At 38.8% G+C, this 19,581-nt stretch overlaps 4 protein-coding genes and 1 long non-coding RNA gene across 6 annotated transcripts; 3 read left to right on the top strand and 2 right to left on the bottom strand.

The window, feature by feature from the left end:
* The first annotated feature begins 2 nt into the window (after positions 1–2).
* Positions 3–2,201, top strand: LOC141045829 (uncharacterized). The gene is made up of 2 exons (XM_073536594.2): positions 3–180; positions 1,306–2,201. The coding sequence occupies exon 2, from the start codon at positions 1,365–1,367 to the stop codon at positions 1,776–1,778; it is 414 nt and encodes a 137-aa protein (XP_073392695.1). The 5' UTR covers positions 3–180; positions 1,306–1,364; the 3' UTR covers positions 1,779–2,201.
* A 3,690-nt stretch (positions 2,202–5,891) lies between these two features.
* Positions 5,892–6,728, bottom strand: LOC141045864 (uncharacterized). Its single transcript, XR_012218392.2, has 2 exons — positions 6,587–6,728; positions 5,892–6,348 (listed from the first exon to the last, which is right to left on the bottom strand). It is a non-coding gene; the product is annotated as an uncharacterized LOC141045864 (long non-coding RNA).
* A 62-nt stretch (positions 6,729–6,790) lies between these two features.
* LOC112287892 (T-complex protein 1 subunit gamma) lies at positions 6,791–12,045 on the bottom strand. Its single transcript, XM_024531493.3, has 14 exons — positions 11,880–12,045; positions 11,582–11,643; positions 11,161–11,233; positions 10,948–11,015; positions 10,743–10,812; positions 10,319–10,387; positions 9,918–9,989; positions 9,588–9,661; positions 9,089–9,366; positions 8,412–8,796; positions 8,129–8,254; positions 7,767–7,871; positions 7,467–7,541; positions 6,791–7,323 (listed from the first exon to the last, which is right to left on the bottom strand). The coding sequence occupies exons 1-14, from the start codon at positions 11,902–11,904 to the stop codon at positions 7,138–7,140; spliced, it is 1,668 nt and encodes a 555-aa protein (XP_024387261.1). The 5' UTR covers positions 11,905–12,045; the 3' UTR covers positions 6,791–7,137.
* Positions 12,046–13,940: 1,895 nt separating this feature from the next.
* LOC112287488 (uncharacterized) lies at positions 13,941–15,829 on the top strand. 2 transcript variants are annotated; one of them, XM_024530518.3, is made up of 5 exons: positions 13,941–14,160; positions 14,508–14,654; positions 14,845–14,943; positions 15,043–15,156; positions 15,332–15,829. In XM_024530518.3, exons 1-5 carry the CDS (start codon positions 14,107–14,109, stop codon positions 15,491–15,493), a joined length of 576 nt encoding a protein of 191 aa, XP_024386286.1. In that variant the 5' UTR covers positions 13,941–14,106; the 3' UTR covers positions 15,494–15,829. The 2 variants fall into 2 exon arrangements, with proteins under 2 accessions (XP_024386286.1, XP_024386284.1); XM_024530516.3 differs by having other exon boundaries at positions 14,518–14,654.
* A 1,130-nt stretch (positions 15,830–16,959) lies between these two features.
* On the top strand, positions 16,960–18,597 carry LOC112287463 (NADPH-dependent aldo-keto reductase, chloroplastic). The gene is made up of 3 exons (XM_024530468.3): positions 16,960–17,100; positions 17,279–17,942; positions 18,077–18,597. Exons 2-3 carry the CDS (start codon positions 17,319–17,321, stop codon positions 18,413–18,415), a joined length of 963 nt encoding a protein of 320 aa, XP_024386236.1. The 5' UTR covers positions 16,960–17,100; positions 17,279–17,318; the 3' UTR covers positions 18,416–18,597.
* The last annotated feature ends 984 nt before the right edge of the window (positions 18,598–19,581 follow it).

Consider the following 19,581-nt stretch of genomic DNA (forward strand, 5'->3'; position numbering starts at 1 on the left):
TCGGAGAGTGGGATATGGGTCCATTCCCAAGACATGGAAGTGGACTTGAAACATTGGCTATGCTGACATGGACAATACAGGGATGGAACTTGCCATCTGGATAGGATAATGTGGGGTTTTGCTTCAGAGTTTGGCCCACATCTTTGCATCATGTGGCATTTACAGGACCCACCCAAAAGGGTGAGTTTCTTCTTGTGCCTTCTGCTTCTTCTTGTGTGGAATTGTCTTGATTTAGGGTTGGCTTGGATCCACCATGGCGGCTCTTAGATAAGATGAAGAGCCATCTTATGAGACCCAAACTTCTTAGCGCAGAAGTATGAGAATAGTTAGTTGTATTTGTGCTTTGTGTGTCTATGATTGTTTGGTTCTATGCTTGTTTGCTTGTGTTTTTGCTTTTTTGCTTTGTGTGTCTGCTTGTTTGCTTGTTTGTTTGTCTTTGTGTTTCTCTTTTCTCATTAGCTTAATTCTTTAAATTGATTTCAAATTTTTCATTCACTGTAGTGTGTTTTATTGCTGATGAATTTTTCTTTGCATCAGCTTTCAATTGATAAGCACATATCACTGAAGCTGAAGTTGTTGGAGAAGTACAAAGTAAAGTAGTGAATTCATTCAAAATAAATTTAGTATTGGACAAAGCAACCATTGAAGTTCTATTATGTTTTATTTTCCAAGTTTCAAGTTTCATTTTATTTGCTACATCAAATTACTAAAATAAAAGTAACAATGTGTAAATTATGATAACGATTCAAAAGAATGTAATAGTGTCACTTTTCTCAAATATTTTTTTATTTAAAAAAATTGTAGTATTGTTATTTTTGTTCAGAGAAAATATTAACAGTATTTTTACATGTTTTTCTTATCTCTTATTTAGACTTTTATTCAAACCTGAACCATATTTGATTTCTTTACTTTAACTTATAAACAAATGTGCTTTATTTTTTTAAGAGTGTTTATTATTTATTAAAAATTCTGATTCAATCATTCATATTATGAATTTTATATTCTATAATTTAATATTTAAATCATGCTTATTAGATAACCAATCTTTGTTGATTCCTTCATATCTATCATTCCAAAGAAATTATTTTCTATGTAAGAACTTACCAAGCCAAATAAGAATATTTTTATTTTGAAGAAAAAAAATGCATATATTTAAAATTACTAATTTAGCATATTTGTGTTTAAAAGAGAATGATTAAATTATCAAATTAATAAACCCTAAAAGCTTAAAAAATAATTTATTATTTTATTATTTATTTCTTATAAAATCAACAAAAACGAAGTCATAATGATTGCAATATACAGAAGTAAAATCCATGGACACGACGCCGGCAACATAAAAAGACGTATTGGTGGTGGCGAGGATGAACGGCGACGGCGACGGCGATGGCGGTCTGACGGCGGAACGACGACAGGCGTGGATCCGGGGCATGGAGGCGATGGTGGCGAAGAAGGCCCAGCGCGGCGAACAGAACAAAGGCTCGGGGGCGCGACTTCGGTGGTGCGAATGCGAGTGGCCGCGCTTCCTCACTGACATGGGGAGGAGGTCAGGACCCCAACACTCCTCCGCTGCTGCTGCTGCTGCTATGTTTGTGGGCCATCTCACCGCCGATCTCACCCCCACCGGAGCCTGGACTTTGAGGTGTCAGAGGCGACTGGCGCGTGACCGTCCATATTCGGTGGGCGTCCTGCCGGACCAGATGACGCGATTCAGACGGTGGGGGTGGGGAAGAACTCGATCCATGCCGAATCTTCCTCTCCATGTATGGTATCAGTAGTAGTCATTAGTCTCGATGCTGCCGCCTCCCATCCTTGCTGCGTACTGTGCTGTGCGAAAGAAAGAAAGAAAAATAAGCGTTACGTCGATGTGGATTTGGGCACGGTAGGCGCTAAGAAGCATGCGGCGAAGGAGGCACATCTGATCGAGATCGTCATCGTTTCGTGCAGATTACGATTTCCGAGTTAAATTGTCGCTTTCACCCCAGCGCACTGTAGTCTTTGAGGTCGTGAAAATGGTAGAGCCGCTGTTCTCACAATGTTTTACACCAAACGTGGTGAAGGGAAGCCGGGTAGGGGTGGCGGAGTTTCGGGCAGAGTCAACATCTGCATTCACACATGATTCACGTTTGAGAACTCTAAATGAGATATGGTCTTGTTTAAGAAAGTTCCTTAATAATTTGCAAAATCCCCTTTAAAACCTATATCCACCCCTCACACTCTCATGGTTGAGCTCCGTTGATCTTGTAGATGAATAAAATCTGACATGTATGGTGGTTCTGATCACCCAAGCTGATCCTCTACGTGATCATTTTCTCACAATTCATCAAATTATGCAGATTTATGTGCATGTATTAAAAAACTTGTTGGCGTGTATTTCGTCACATTGACCCCGGATAAAGTCCAACTTGAAAACATGCTTGAACCGATGGCAAAGAGATATAACCCAAAAGGGTGGATGAGAAATATTTACTTCAGTTTTTGCACATGAATACAGAAATATAACCTTGCCGATAACTATTATCCTAACTGTTGTATGATTCTCCCAGCAGGACCCATGGCATGAGGGTGACCACTACGGATGAACTGGAATCACTAACCACAGAATCTACAGCAGGCTAAACCTAACATCATGGCACTCCATTTTCAAACCATGCCGCAAGAGAGTGAAGAATCTCAAGTCCAACATGCACAAAGGAAACCCCGTCGGAAGGAAAGCGTTACTCCTCCAGGACCCACAATCGTCTCAAGTAGGGTCTCTTCCCCAGCAGGTGAAGAAAGGCTGCTTGGATTCTACTTACAACTGCGTCGACAGTCTGTCTGCTCGTAGGTTGAGAATCCTCTGACGCTGGAAATCTTAGCGCGAGCTTGCGGGATGAGGACCCTGGTCCTGGACGGAAATCAACGCGTAATCGTTCCGGTCAAGAGGCGCCCACCAGTGCCTCTGGATTGCTGTGCTAAGGGTTTAACGTTGTGTTAGGTTTCACATTGTTTGCGTTTAAGTTCCAAAATCCAAACAAATGCTAGTACCCTTCCTACGCTTTCCCTTCTCTCCCCTTCCAAGTCAGATGTGGTACTTCGCACAGGAGAGTGTGTGAAATGGGCTTAAAGTGGCAGAGCCTTGAGAGGACAAGGAACTCCACAGCTCAACACGGAGGCTCTTCACATGGTCCAGTACAGTTCGGTTGTATGTATTAATGCTGCTCTGCAAGCTCCTCGTGGCGCTTGCATCGCCATTCACAAGTGGGAGGTACATTCCCAGTGTTAAAAACTAGCATTGAAAATGCCGCTGAGGGGTACATCAACTAGAGATTTCCCACGCCGGAGGGTGGTGAAATGGACCACACGGGGCCATTTTTGCTGCCCTAGCAAGAATCTCAGGCAGATCTGAGCGAGAATTGCTGAACTAGACTGGAGTGGTACTGGTAAGGCGATCTAGACCAGATTACATCGCAGCCCCTTTCGGTGCTCCCGCAGCTTTCACAGACTGATTGACTGATCCGATTTCATGAGCGGTGGCTTTGTGAGACACGTTCTAGTTGGCACTTGCTGGTTCTAACCACGGCTATTGTTTCCATAGCAAGTAGACTAGACATCATACAAAAGTGCTCTTCTATTCCTTTTCTCCCTTCTTCCTTTCTATCCTCTTTCGGAGGAAGGAACCTGCCCTGAAACTCTTTCTCCACACACACACACAGATGTATGTGAATACACATAATCACATAATTGTAAACAAGTGGATTTTATGCTTGAAAGTAATAGCTGTGTACAATACCAATTGGCAGCAAGAAAAGAATCTAAACCAAGACGTAAGATCTGTTAGAACAAATTGTAGGGCACCGATTGAATGATTGATTGAAACAGATTAATAAATAGTGACAAAAAACTTGTGTACTGATCCATGTCTAGGATCGTACATTCCAGTGTATTCTTCACATGGTGGTTAAAGAATATGATGAATGATAAACCATTAAAAATAACAATAACAAAATCAAACAACACTTGCTACACAGAAACTGGCTAAAACTCATTCATTTTGTAAGGAAATTATCTCCCCCTATCCAGTGGTGTAAATTTCAATATTGAAAGTTTTATTACAATAACTTAATAGATATCCTCTAATAATTATCCTGTAATAATAGTGAAAAGAAAAAGTAAAATAAAACAAAGTAACGAAACATATATCTGTTTATATATATATATATATATATATATATATATAAAGAAAAACTGATGTAAAACAAAAAAAATCATTAGTTTCAAAAATAGCATTCCTTAATTTATTTTATTTTTTTGTGCAGTTTTCTGGAACAGTTTCATGGCATGATACTTTTCATTAAAATTTCAGACAATCTTTTGCAAGAAGTTGACGCTGTAATGACACAAGTGTAATTTTTTATTAATTTGTGGCAAGTCATCACCTAAACTTAGCCTACGTGACATTTTTCATTTTTATTATCCAAATTGGTTAATTGCTCAATTGCCAAAAAAAAGAAGTTAATCTTCAGTTAATTGCAAAAGTTGAACTATCCATGAAGAGCCATTCTAGATGAATTTTAGATGAATTAACTTAGAACATTCTTCATAAAAAAATAAAAAAATAAATAAAAATAAAAAAACAATTAAACAAAACATATGATTGTATTATTTTTTAGGTGCAAGTTGGGCTTCAATCCCAACAGAATCACTAGCTGCTGTGCACCAATGGATTGAAAATCATATAGTAACTTTATCTGTCTATTCATCCACCCATCTGTTGCAGTTGTTGGAGGTTTGTTAGTTTTTATCATTATTAAGCCTGATGGTTCCACATGTTCTTATCTGCAATCAATCAAAATATACACATAAATTAACCACCTTATTAAAATGCTATTATTGTAACAATTATTCTCCTTATTCAAGTGCAAGAACCCACCCTCTTTACAGAAAATGGTCAAGGTGCTTCATGGTGATGTCAACTAAACGTGTACAAGCTTAGACTTCGAGATTGTGGCACCATGATTGGTGGCATGAGTACTACATCATTATAAAAATAATAACTCGAGATTGATCTTTTTTTAAATTGTTGCAAATGTATGAAAAGTTAATGATTTCATGTTGCTTTAGATAGGGTTGAACAAATTGCCCACACAGCAACCAACTCAAGATCCCAAAGGTCCCCCCATCCATCTCAATTGAAAAATGGCTGCACAACAAAAGTTGTCTCTCATTTTTTAGAATTTAATTAGTGTTAATGAGTTCCCATCAAGTCCCATAAGTGATACTTTCTCAACGTCAATGAGCGCTTAAGGATTCTGTTTACTTCTTTGGTTTACTGCATTTCCTGATCTTGGACAATCAAGATCGAAATCAACTCTCAAGGTGAGAAAAATATTGTTAACGTATCTTCAGAACCCACCATCCATACATGAGTTCCCAAAAGAATAACACAACTGATTGATCAGCTGACTAATTAGTGATTTGTCCCACTTTTGTAACTGTGGTGATGAAATAGAGGCTGCCAACTCACCCTTGCTGCACAGGATTACCAGAATAAAGACAGTGGGCAAATACCCATGTATATATATATATATATGTGTGTGTGTGTGTGTGTGTGTGAGAGTATATAATTAATTTGATATAAGATAAAATACCGTGGAAGATTTGCCTCAGTAGTGAAACAGGGGAGAGGGTCCTGCAGCTTTGTTAGAAGAGCCCTAGGTGTAGAGAAGCAAATGGAACATTTGATCTTGAGGTAAGAGCACTGTTCTAGCAGTAGATAACAAGGAAATGCATCAGCAAGACACCTCGCAGCAAGTGTTGCACAGCAAACCACATATATAGTCATTATGCTGAGTCTTCATCCACTTGGCACAAATAATGAGGATTGAAGGCATTTCAGAGGACAAGTCGTGTGGGGCATAACAAGAACCATGTAAATAAATTATTTGAACCTCCATAATATAAGTAACAATGTACGACACCCACAAGACAGGCCCCATCCAGTGCCACCTGTATCCTAGGTGGATGGAAGAATCAGATCACACAAGTGACTATGTCAGTACTCCGGGAGCAATGACAGGACACACAGCACAAGGTATCACATGACATAGGTGTGGATGGATCTATTAAGATAATGTCTAAGACAGGTGTCGAATAAGCTACAGTGAACACCCTTGCAACCAGCTTTGAATTAGATCGAGTGTACCTTGTGAAAATTAAAAAAGCAGACCTGCTTCAAGCACCCCATCTAGACTCATGACACATCCGGGGCTGAAGAGGCAGAGCTCCCAGAACAAAAGCTTTGCTCGAATTCAACGCTCCCGTTAAGAGGCATAGTCTCGTACAGCAGTCTATGCACGCGCCAAGTCCCTGAGCATGCAATAGAATCATTGTTAGAAGCAGTTAGTCATGGAACGAGATGAACTCCCGACTTATTGCAAAGTAAGGGAAACTCAGCCCAATGGCCGGCTCTAGGAATGAAGTATATTAACATCATTGTTGACGACAACGTCAACAAGGTCACGCACAGGTTCACAAGATCAAACTGCATCAAATCTCTGAAAGCCAAAATCGACAAATTAGAGATAAGCACCAGCAAAGACACTACCAAGGCCTCTCAGTGGTTGAGTTCGTCGAATACTGTTCGTCTTATCCTCATCCATAAACCACCCCTAGGATCAAACTCCAATCCGCGCTTTCAAATGTGAAAAAGCCTATGAATAAGGCTTGTCGCCCAAGGATAAACCATTGCTGGTCCACTTGTTAGTAACCACCTAGAGAGCCACTATGGCTTGTACCAATACAATTACCATACTGTGAATCATATCCTATAGTTTATTTCCCATTAAACTTAATTGGAACAACTTCGATACCGAACTTCAAAATTTGACTCAGCTCCCTGACAAAGAATGCAAGCTAACCCCTGATGCTGACGGCAGCAGAAGACCTATTCACTACTGGCAAGGTCCTCATCCATCTTCCCTCCTAGTTCAAAACTAGGATGTTTAAAGCAGGCCCTAAAGTCACTCAAGTAACCAGCATTCCACCTCTAAGTCGGTATCCCCCAACACATAGAAATTTGGGCAGACAGCAGCAATAAATATATAGGTAGTGCTGATCCATAAGGGATTTTTAACATTCATTTCACTCTACGTAAAACTACTCCGGAATCATTTGCTCACTATCAACATCTTCCCCGGTCGATGTCATAGGCTGCTTGGGTGCAGCGCCTGGGGCTTGTTTCTTCTTAATACCACTTACAATGTCATCTATTCTTAAAAGCATGCAGGCAGCTTCTATCGCTGTTTTGAAAGTCTGTAACTTGACTCCAAACGAGTCCCACACCTGCTTATTCATAACCAATAAACTGACTAAGAAACTGAAACAATACAAATGAAATACACGCAACGACAAATTGACTCTGAAACTAAAATTTCGATCTACATAACGAAGGAAAGACAGAAAATATTCCGAGGAAGAATAATCACCCCGAGTTCTTTCATGTCCGTTAATTCTCCAGTGTTGCCATCAATACCAAACATAGGATTCTCAGCATTGGCATGCTGCAAATAAACATGAACACGTCATTCAATGATTACTGACGGTAAAGACAACATGTGCAAGACTTCAAATAACTTCGGAACCAATGGCAAACATCTTAACTAGGTAAAAAAATTAAAACTTGGTCTCTACTACCACGTTAAGAAAAGCTTGAAACAAAAGGATATAAAGGTAACCAACATAAAATGAAGCTGGAGGAATTGACAGGTTGAAAACAGAGAGCAAACCTTCGCTTGAAGGGCAGTCATGGTCCGTATCACATTCACACCACAGTTTTGAGCTAGAGTTCGAGGAATAACTTCAAGGGCTTGCGCCACTGCTCTGTATGGCCACTGCCACCAACAATACGGATAACAGAACCAGAATACCTCAGGACTCTTGGAAATATAAGACAATACTTTCAACAGGTCCCTCAACAGAATATATCACGGAACAGACCATTTTTTTCCAGGGGGTCAATAACAACACTCTTTTTAAATTAAAAGTTGAAGATTACCTTCAAAAATAAACATCCAAGAAATTTTGTACTCTGCTTCAACTACATCAAAACAAAAACTCCAATCCAAATGCTTTATATACAATGACTGACCTGTTCAACGCCTTCAATCGACATACTATTTTTCTTCAATATAGCTGAAACAGCCATTTCTGAGGCTCCTCCACCTGGGACCAATTTTGCGTCCTTAATAACGTTGCGAGCTACCCCCATGGCATCCTGTCATGTCGACTCAAAACCAGATCAGAATTATACATCTTCACAAACATGGTATTCATCTTTAAGAGAAGGACAATGAAAAACCATCCAGACATACTGCTCAACAAGAACAATACAAACAACCACGGACAGCAATGGCAATAAAAATTCATCTCACCGCTAAGTTGCGTTCCACTTCGTTTAAAAGATCCTTGCTGGGACCTCTCAACAAGACTGTGCAAGCTTTCGGCTCGTTGCACTGGACAATAAAAGTGAAGTACTCGTCTCCAATTTTTTTGACCTCAAACAAGCCACAACGCGTACCAACATCACTCTCTTGAAGTTCCTCTGGCCGATTTACAATAGTGGCCCCACAGGCACGGGCAATACGGTTGTTATCAGTCTTTCTTAGCCTGCGAATTGCACTAATACCTGCCTTGCTAAGATAATGCGAGGCCAGATCACTCAATCCTTTCTCGGTAATCACCAAGTCAGGCTTAAACTTGATTATCTGAACACACAACTGCTCAATATACTCTTCCTCCATTCGCAGTAACGTAGCCCTGCAAGTAAAAAGAGGCAGCAAACAAGCTCTGAATACATTTGTAGTGGTCAAGATATCCTACAACACAGATTGTCATGCAATGGATTGTTTGGAGTTTAAGCTATTGATTAAAAATAAACACTTGAAGGAGGAACAGAGAAACTGGTATCCTGAATCAAGCATCAACATAAGTCAAAATCATGGGAAATGATACTGTGTGTGCGCGCACTTCGGGGGGGGGGGGGTGTGTGGAAGGGGTTGTACACTAGATTACAGGAGAATGAGCCGACAAATCAAGTTCGACACTTTACCAGTCCTCCTCTTTCATGATCTCTGCATTAGTCTGATTCTCTCCCTTCTTGTATTCCAGAGGAGAATCCAGAAGTATGATACGAGGGTTTAAAATCTTCCGTCGCATTTTTCCAGGAGAAACCACATCCTTGTTAAACATGACTCCCTTAAGCACTTTTGAATCTTCCAACTGCCCTCCTGGAATCTTTTCCACCTTGATATACTTCTTGATGTCAACTTCTCGAAGACCATTTCCCAGGTCAACAGATATAGTAGCGACGGAATCAATTGCCAAGTCCTGCATTTAAACTTTACTCATTATTACATCCAAATATACAATGAGATGCGTTGAGATAATTTTACTACCGCCCTTACTGTCGATATATCCACCATTGGGACAAAAAAGGGATCGCAAAACTCACATGCACATGTTAACAACAAACACAACCTTTCTCAGAGGTACAGTATCAGATTGAACTAATGCGAAGTTAACCACGAATCAGAGGTGTGACGACTTACTGCAATAAGAGTTCCAAACCGACTTGTAAACTTTGTGCCGATACAACTTCGCACAATATTCAACATCATTGTACCTGCACAAATTGATAAGTAACAATTTTTCTTTCAACTCCACTACATGTTTATCAAAACAGAACAACAAGAAACCAACACATACAAATAAATAGATGAAGTCTTGATAATAAAAAGAGGTTGTCTTGATATCTCTCAATAAATTACGAGAACGAAAAGACACAAGCATAGACATCACTGAGGCGTCATAACTGTTTGAATTCATCATCCGTACAATCATACCACTAGAAAAATAACACACATCAAAAGAGTACTCACGATCTGTGATATCAATGTCAAAAGCAATTTCCTTCAGAGCAGCGACTGCATCCTCCAAAGCCTTCGTATAAGCTGCACTCGGGCGCAGGAAACATTGCATGTTTAAAGACAGAACGGCAAGTCACAGCTACGTGTAGACATTAGAGCAGTCGCCAACCGATAATTAGAGACCACTTATGACCGGCACATCTCCTACAACTTGCAAAACTTCACTAGTGACTGACATCCATCCTTGTACAAATATGCCAGCGTAATACAGAACAGTGTAAACGAAGCCTGTGCAAATGCACAACCCCAATCAATATATAAGTTTTGAAGGTTCATTCCCTTCAACTGTAGAATACTGGATATTGGAAGTAACTAATAGAGAAGCCCCGAATAGAAGATTTTAATGTACTGACCTCGGCATATAACGGTGGGGTGGAACTGCCTATCAAGAAACTGCTCGGCAACGTACAGCATCTCACCAGCTGCAAGTTCATTCAAAGTAAAGATCTTGAAAGAAAGCCAAGCTCATTCAAAGTAAAGATCTTGAAAGAAATGTCGAAGTAGACACGAGGCAATTGCCTCGGTGATCATGAGAAATTGAGCCATACAACTTAGGCATCTATTCATCTCAAATTTAAAAACAAACTTCTCAATGTGCGAGTCAAGAACCACAGGGTGACCTTTCATAAAGTGTTAAGCCACTGAAAAGAGATAACTGCTGAATGACAGAAGATTTCAGAAGACTGGAGTAGTGATTATAAGTAGATATTCAAAATGGAAACGACATCTACCATGATGAGATTGAATAATGTTCGAAATTAGAGGAGAGAAAATAACCTAGAATGATCACTGACGTCGTTCCGTCACCAACCTCTTCATCTTGCGTACGACTTAGTTCTATCATAGACTGCAAGTGTGCAGCAAAGTCAATATTACATATCACGAATTGCAAAATCAGCCTCATTGCGTAGTTAACTCGAAACACGACATCAATCATTGCAATTCGATGCAGGGACTAATCGTCATGACTGAAAGGACTAACCTTTGCAGCAGGATGGGAGACATCAAGCTCTCGTAAGATTGCGTTTCCATCATTAGTGAGTACAATACCTGCCAAGTTAGCAAAGACCCTCAGCATACACCCCGTCACAAAAACAAATAACGTAGAGACAATGTCACAACGTGCAGATCTGGAGAGCGTCAACGTGAAAATCACGGTAGAGGATAATTATTTGCGGCTTGAGTAAAGGCGTACCTCCACTGGCATCGAGAAGCATCTTAAGCATAGACCTGGGCCCTAATGTTGTTCGAATAACATCTGCCACCGCCTGCAAAATATGAGGGAAGTTCAAATCCAAACATCGGCACGTCAACTTCTAAATGACAATGAAGAACGATACACAGAAACATTCACACGACCAATATATTTGGGATTGATAACACTGAAATTCTTGCATAAACGAGAGTTATAAGATGGAATAAAGCATCGAATCTATCCTCACAGGAATGGCAAGAAAATAATACAGTATACTCCAAGCAAACTGCATCGCATATTCTCATGCGAAAATTACTAACAATGCTCGAAATCTCATACAAACTGCACAATAATGTATAGCGTCCTGCAACACCATGAGGCGCATTTACAGAAAAATGCGTGGAACAGGAAAGAAGTGAACCTTAGAGGCCTGGATATTCGCATGATGCACCCGACCTCCTGTTTCTCTCTTTGTGGACTCATCTGAGAACGCAACGACGTGGAAGATTCAGATACAGCATTTGTAAGAAAAAGAAAAAAAGAAAAGAAAAAAGACGTTAGGTAGACCCTGAAAATTGGAATCCATATATATAAATCATCACACAATAGAGCGAACTCAGCTGTACACCCTGCTACCAAACATCATCAGCTCCAAAACCCAAAACCTCTGAAGCGAACACCACGTAAACCCTACAGAAATACAGAGAAGAGCTACGTACTAAGGACTAGCACGGGGGCCTGCATGATGACGAAGTGGAAGCGTAGATGGCTGCTGGTCTCGCGATTAAAGAACCAACGGATCGGTAGAATGGATCCGAAGAAGGCTTGAGAAAAAAACTTGAGGAAGGTGAGGACTGCAAAATAGGGCTTCAAACTCCGGCCACACAGCTTGGACACCACAATGAATGACAAGGACACCCTCCGGAGGACGAAGAACGCAATAACGGAAAAAACACTAATTCCGTCTTCTCAGCCCCCCTCTCGACGATTTTCCACTGCTACCTCTTTCCGTCGAGGTTTCACGTCTTGCCACAGGTTCGTCTGTGAATGTCCATTTCCATACAAGGTAAGTAGTATTTACTCCTAAGATACAGTAAGACTATTTTGTGTTCTACAAATTCTCACTAGATTTATTAATTCAAATTCAAAAAACAATTACCCAAAGGCCCAGATGTATATGATTACTTTGTATTCTTTAAATTGTTATTATTAGTATTACTATTATTATATTCACAGACATACATTACTTACCATGGTTTTTTTTTTTTTTTTTTTACATGTTAACAAATTAAAATATATATTTTTTAAATATAAATATGAAAGAGCGTTATTTGATTTCTATAACTTCTTTTTATAGATTGTATTTTTTCAAATATATATAACTACACACACACACACACACACATATATATATATATATATATATATATGTATACATTTATTTATTTATGTACTCTATCATGCTAGGTGTCAATGATGTACCCATCATCCAATGCTTTTCATAGAAAAAGTTGCAAATCAAAGAGGCCACTATATGGTTTGAACTTGATTATGTTGATGATCTTCTCTTTAACTACGAAGATTTTATTGCCTTGAATGAGACAACTTCTCAAAGTTTCCACTAATGGATAAGGGAATGAGAATTTCATATTTGAGCTAAAAGGAATTTTATAACCAAAAAAAAACAATAAATAATAAACATTATACTTGGTGTTATGGACATTCCAAAACTTTTACTGTACAAAAATAAATACATAAATGAAAACATGGATCGTGGATCATTGATTTACAATGACAACTTCAGAATCAATTTGATTAATAATGTTTGAATGAAACCCTTGCAGACATTTCTTGACAGTAATAAAATTTCTTGAATAGTAGTCTTGGAAATTCTTTTAGTTATATATAGTTGTTAGTGTATTGCCTCATTATTTGCCCTGAACATATTATGAAAAAATCAAAATAATACCAAGATTTTAAGTTAATATTCCGACCGAAAACATTTCTAAAAATTATAGGTTCAAACTTTTGCAAAGAAGGCCATGAAATGTATTTAAAACATCAACTTCTAAAACATTGTTCTTAACAAACTCATATGAATGAATGCTTGGAACCTTCGTTTTTCTGTTTTGTCCTAAAATAAAAATAAAGTTTATCTAGTATTTTTATGCAAGTAAATCATTATCACATTGTTAATACAAATGTATTCACATGTAAAAACAATTTTCATCCTTACTGAACATAAAACCTAAGGTACTCAGCATAAAAATGAATCACATATATATTCAAGCCAATCCTAATATATATATATATATATATTTGTGAACAATTTCTTTGATTTCAGCCAATGAGAAGACTTCTTTTTCACATACCTAATACCTAAGCTTCCTTAGAAATTGTACAAGGTTAGACTAAATTTGTTATAGAAATTTGCGAAATAACATCAAATGTACAACTATACGTAGAATACAACCGACCTATACAAAATCAAACCGAGGAAGAGGCAACGAAAATCGTATCAATGAAAGTCGTCACTGATATTAGAGCCATTTACTGAATTTAGCCGTGTTGAATGGCCTGACACATAAGCTCCCTCAATGGGGAAATTTGACGTGGATATCCACTTGGCACCCTACGATCATGACACTTGGCAAAATTCAAGTACTGGCAGCCTACTGTGCCCAGATGCGAGCCAACATGGCACGAATCCAGCCGTTGGATGACGGAAGATTTGACGTGAGCGGTGGACCAGCTTCGGTGAAGAGCATGAAGCTGTTGGATTGCTTATCGGACTTACGATTCAAGCACTCAACATTTCGTCGTATTTTGTTGCTCGTATTGGAAGAGTGTAGTTAAGATTTTGATTTTCAATAAAGGAGGAGAGAGCGAGATCAGTACGAGGTGCTTCAAGTTCGAAAGACAGGATGTCGTCTATGGTTCGTCCCGATGCGGATCATCCCGACGGTGCTCCCATGGCGAGTAGTTTCGATTCAAACTCGGGTACGAAGCTCGCAAAAGGAGTCGGAGTATCTACTGGAATGTTCCATGTCTTCCTTCAAGTAGTCAGGGATAATGCATTTGTTGTCTTGGCAGTGAGACACAATTTCTGGTGGAAGTCAGTTGTTCGGGATGAGTCGCGCAAAACCTCGTACAGTTACTTGAAAGAAGCTTTTTCTGGTCCCCTAGTAATGTTTAGTTTTATAATGTCTTAGGATTTGGGAGAGGTGCGTGAAATTGAACATCTCATCGTCGGCATGCATCTAGATCCTGTAATTATTTATTTATTTATTTATTTATTTATTTGAAGGTATCTAAGAGGATTGGATGTGTCATGTTTTGACTCGAAGTGGTGTTCAGGTTTAACATCCCCTAGAACACGAAATGTGAAGGCCGAGGCTATGGCTGATGCTCACAAGCAGAGGGTAGAAGCTGAAGTGAATGCCTACTTGCAGTCAGAGATTCGCAAGACTGAGGCGCGGGCTGCAACAGCAGAGGTCGGCCTATCTTAAACGTTTCTCATATGATGCTTTAAATGATGTAGTTTGTGCTGGATTGATGCATTTAAATGATTCTACTTTGATAACTCACGGTTTAAGACTGGACAAGCTGCTCTATCTCAATTCGAACCTTTTGCGAGGAAAGCAAAATCTAGCTGACTTTGAAGTGGTTTGGAGTGGTTTGCAGTCAAAGATAGAGCAGAAGAGGATGAAAGATGAAGCACGAGCTATTGAGCATAAAAAGCGTGAGGAAGCCAAGGCTGAGCAGGCCATTCGTACTGCTGAGGTATGTTTCATCTTCACGAAGACACATTTCGTAATACACCGGATTTGAAGTGGTAAATTTGCAGTGCTTCCTTTTGGCTTCCTTATGTGCAAATTGCAGGTGAAAGCCGATAAAATTGTCGCAAATGCTAAGGAAGAAGCAGCAAAAACAAAAGCATTTGCTTCAGAGCAATGTGAGAAAGGCATTGCTGACTCACATACTCAAGCCGAGCGGGTAAGAACTAACATTTGTCTGGTCTACACTTCCTTCTTACTTTCTTTCTTGGTTGCTGTAATACCCGTCAAAAGCTGAGCATTTCTTTATTAACATGATCAGCTAGTGTATTCGTATTGTATTATTTGAAGGTGCATTTTGCAAAATTTCTGATCATGGAAGTTGTTAATAACAGTCTAAAGCTGAGCAAGAGGAATTGAAGAAACGTGAAATCGCCGAGTTAAATGACAAAGCTGAGCAGATGAGAATTACAGGCGAGCTCCCCTTTTACGAGAAAGAGAAGAAGGGAATTGCCTCCAAGGTGAAGGATGCCTTGACTTGCCACCATGGCACATAAATGTAATATTAATTTCTGAGTTTGAACAAACGCATCTGCCACAAATGGATGCATACTAGGCAGAAAAGCTGAACAATAACACTCAGGTCATCTGCACAAATCAAGTTAGTTTAGCCAACAAAGTATTGTGGTGTTATTCCCATCTGAGACATCAATAGTAGAGTAGAAGATTGTTGCAGTTGGCGGTGGATCATTCTTAGTGCAAGATGTAGAGATGATTAAGTACTTGCGTGTGAATTTGTGTAGATGACCATGAACCTTCTTGCACAGCCTTTTTTTTCCACCTTGCAAGGAATAAAAACGTCCCCAAACGGTGACACTTACTTATTTTTGAAACAGTAATGTATACATTGTATTTAAACTGGCACAAATGAGTCATTGTGTATGAACACAGTGCAAATTGATAAATTTGATTGAGTTGTAACTAATCATAATAAATTTATTAAAAGCATGTTTCTTTATATTTCCCTCATACATTTACATTAAACCACTAACTTCTATGTTTCAACGCAAATAGAATATTTCATGTCGGGTAGACAACTACACATTCTTCTATGGTGAACCTGTTGATAAACATAAATAAACACGCATTAGTAATGGTTATAAATAAAAATCAAAAACATTAATTATCCATTTTGTATAATTGAGCATGAAAATTTTACATATCGTTCTTGTTTCCTAACCTCCAGAACTCCATCTAAAACCAAAAAACATACTAATTTTTGAATTCCTTCCCTACACTAGGTTCTCTTGAATTGGGTTTTTTTATCAATACAATTGCATTGCTTCCCTCAAAACCTTCAATAAAGTGCAATCAGTTTTAAAATCCTCCCGATCTCAATTCCACTGCTTTTCTCTAATTGTATTCTATGCGTTTATATATATATGTATAGAATGAAAATCATGTATAAATATATGTATATATATATATATATATATATACTTATTTATTTAGGGCATATTACATTATGTTCATGCAACATGCAAACAATGCTCGGTAGAAATGCACCTCTCCAAGAACATTCCAAAAAATCAAGCCTGTTGTCGTCGTTGCTGTGAATCTTGTAACCTCCCAATTTGATTCATTGGGTGTAAATAAAAAATGAGCCCAACACAAACAACATCGGTTGGGAAAACTCTCGAGTTTTTAAATGAATGCAACCAAAAGAAATCCTTCACTCAAAAATGTGAAAGACAAGTGAAATTCCAAGCTTAAGGACAAAGAAAAATAGTACTTAATGCATGAAAGAACAGAAGCAGTTTTGTGGAAGAGGAGGAGAAGCGGCAAAGTGGGTGGGAATCACCGCGCCGAAAATCTGCATGCAGTCCAAGAATTGGTGCCACGGCCTCGCCATAGCCACGCCAAATGGCGAGCTTCGGCCTCGTGCACAAACCCAACCTTAATGGCTTCCACGTGTTTCCACGTCAATTCTTCTACACCATTTCTCGCACAACCATAAGCGCGAATAATCATCTACATACAGAGCAAATTCATGCAAACATTGCTCCACATCTCCATTGAAAGCTCAGGGTCTCATTCGTTGCTGTTTGGAACGGAGACTGCAGGTTTTGGCTACAGGAATTCGTCGTCAATTGTAGCCCTGAAGGTAGTTTTCTGGACGATTCTTTCTTCTTTCGTTGCTCTGCATTGGACGGTGTGTCGTAGTCGTTCATGTGCAGTTTGGTTCTGGTTGAATTTTGTGTTCTCAACAATCTAGCTATGTCTTAAGCTACGAGGTGTTTGAGTTGTGTTTGAATTTGCGCCGATTTGTCTGTAATTTACAGGAACGATTTTATTGCGTGAGAGAAAGCGATTGCAGCGAGAATGGTGAATCAAGCATTGGAGGCTATGCCGAAGCTTAAGTTGAACACTGGCACATGTATTTCCGCCGTTGGGCTAGGAACCTGGCAGGCGGATCCAGGCTTGGTTAAACAAGCTGTCAAGGAAGCTGTAAAAGTTGGGTACCGCCACATCGACTGCGCCAAGGCTTACAAAAACGAGGACGAGGTGGGAGAAGCTTTGCAGGAGCTTTTCAAGGAAGGCGTTGTTAAGCGTGAAGACTTGTGGATCACGTCGAAACTTTGGTGCACTGACCACAACCCTGCGGATGTGGAGCCGGCATTGGACGGGTCGATTGAGCGTTTGCAATGTGGCTACCTTGATCTGTACCTGATGCATTGGCCGGTCGCCTTGAAGAAGGATGCTCAAGGCACAGGTCCAGATGACTTTGCTCCTCTCAATGTCGCGGCGACATGGGCAGCTATGGAAAAGTGCTACGAGAAGGGGAAAGCGAAGGCTATCGGAATCAGTAACTTCTCTGTAGAGAAAACGAAGGACTTGTTGTCTAAATGCAAAGTACGACCTGCTGTGAACCAGGTGGAATGCCACCCTCTTTGGCAGCAGAAGAAGTTGTGGCCATACTTAAAGTCCGAGGGCATTCACTTGACAGTAAGCACATAACCTCTTCTACAGCTCGTTGCATCGCTAAGTTTCTTGAGTTCGCTAATTGTTGAACAGCAGCATACGGATTCATGCATACTTGAGGATGTTGTCAACTTGGCGTGTACTTTCTTATTGTGCAGGCTTACTCTCCAATCGGATCCTCAAACAGTCCCTTCGCAACAATTAACGTCTTAGAGCTTCCCACAGTCACGAAATTGGCTGAGAAATACAAAAGGTCTCCATCACAGATAGTTCTCCGATGGAACATCCAACAAGGTCATAGCGTGCTGCCAAAGAGCACTCACGCTGATCGGCTTGCGTCCAACATTGAGATCTTCGACTTCGAACTCAATGAAGAAGATCTCAAGGAATTCGACAAAATTGAGCAGCACCGCCTTCTCCTTGGAGACGACATGTGGATAAATGACAAAACCAGTCCATACAAGACGGTGGAGGAGCTCTGGGACGGAGACATCTAAACCCAATTTCTATACATATGTTGAACTGCTAGCGTTCAACATTGAATATGATTTTCTATACATAAAAGACAAATTTGTGCAGAAGCGTTGCGCCTTTCAGGCTGATTCTAAGTATAGTCTGTACATAGAAGAGTAAAGAGATCTCTGCGAAATTTATGAAGAAGTTTCACGTTATCGTGTCATTTTGCGTATACAACTCTGTTGCTCTTCACTCAATTTGATCGTTGCCCTCCGTTGTTTGAGCATCACTTTTTACAAATTCTGTCATGATTCTTTCTTATGACTCACGAACAGTCAAAGTTTCCATGACCCCAAACTAAGATTGATAGAGCCCCTTTCCTGCATCTATTCCATTCAAGCTTCCCACCATGGTCGAAATTAAATGCAGCAATTAAATATGTCTTGGTTTAGGTTTGAAGATTGGCAGTTCCACATTGAGTTGGTACAATCAATTAAAAAAAAAAATTAGATTTCATACCGTTTCGATGTTTTTAAGATAAAAAGAAATAATTCTTTTGTTAACAAAAATATATATATATATATATATATATATAATGTAGATAAAAGAATTGCATAAACATGAATATTAAAAGAATTTTGTTATATAAACTTGAAAATTTAGAAAAGTACTTTCTGTATGATTTTAGTACTTTCTCCAGTAATTAGATTAATTCACTAATAGAAACCTATATTGATGGTCACAAAAAAAATGTAAAAGCTTAATTTTTGGTTAAGTCAAAAATTGACCACTCTAAAACAAAATGTTGACCAAGAAAAAAAGAAAAAATACATAACAATAGAACCAATTGTGTTTCTTTGTTGTAATTGGTCTTTAGTCAATCAACCATCCGTTCTTTATTACTAAGTAGATACTTTAGGTAGTAATTTGATTTAAATGTTTTTTTTAGCAATATCAAATTTTACACAAATGATTTTTTTTAAAAAAATAAATAAAAAAATAAGAATATATATATATGTATATATATATATATATTTAATTTAATAAAATAGTTAATTTTGCACTTGTATCTAAATCTTGGTATCTTGACTCTAATATAATACAAAATACATTTCAATTTAAAAAGCTCTTTTGGAATTAGTAAAAACTTTTAACATTCAAAACTAGCATACTAACTAATAATATTTTTTACAATACAATTATTTTT

The sequence above is a fragment of the Physcomitrium patens genome, chromosome 10 (assembly GCF_059467195.1).
Source record: "Physcomitrium patens ecotype Gransden chromosome 10, ASM5946719v1, whole genome shotgun sequence".
NCBI classification, from domain to species: Eukaryota; Viridiplantae; Streptophyta; class Bryopsida; order Funariales; family Funariaceae; genus Physcomitrium; species Physcomitrium patens.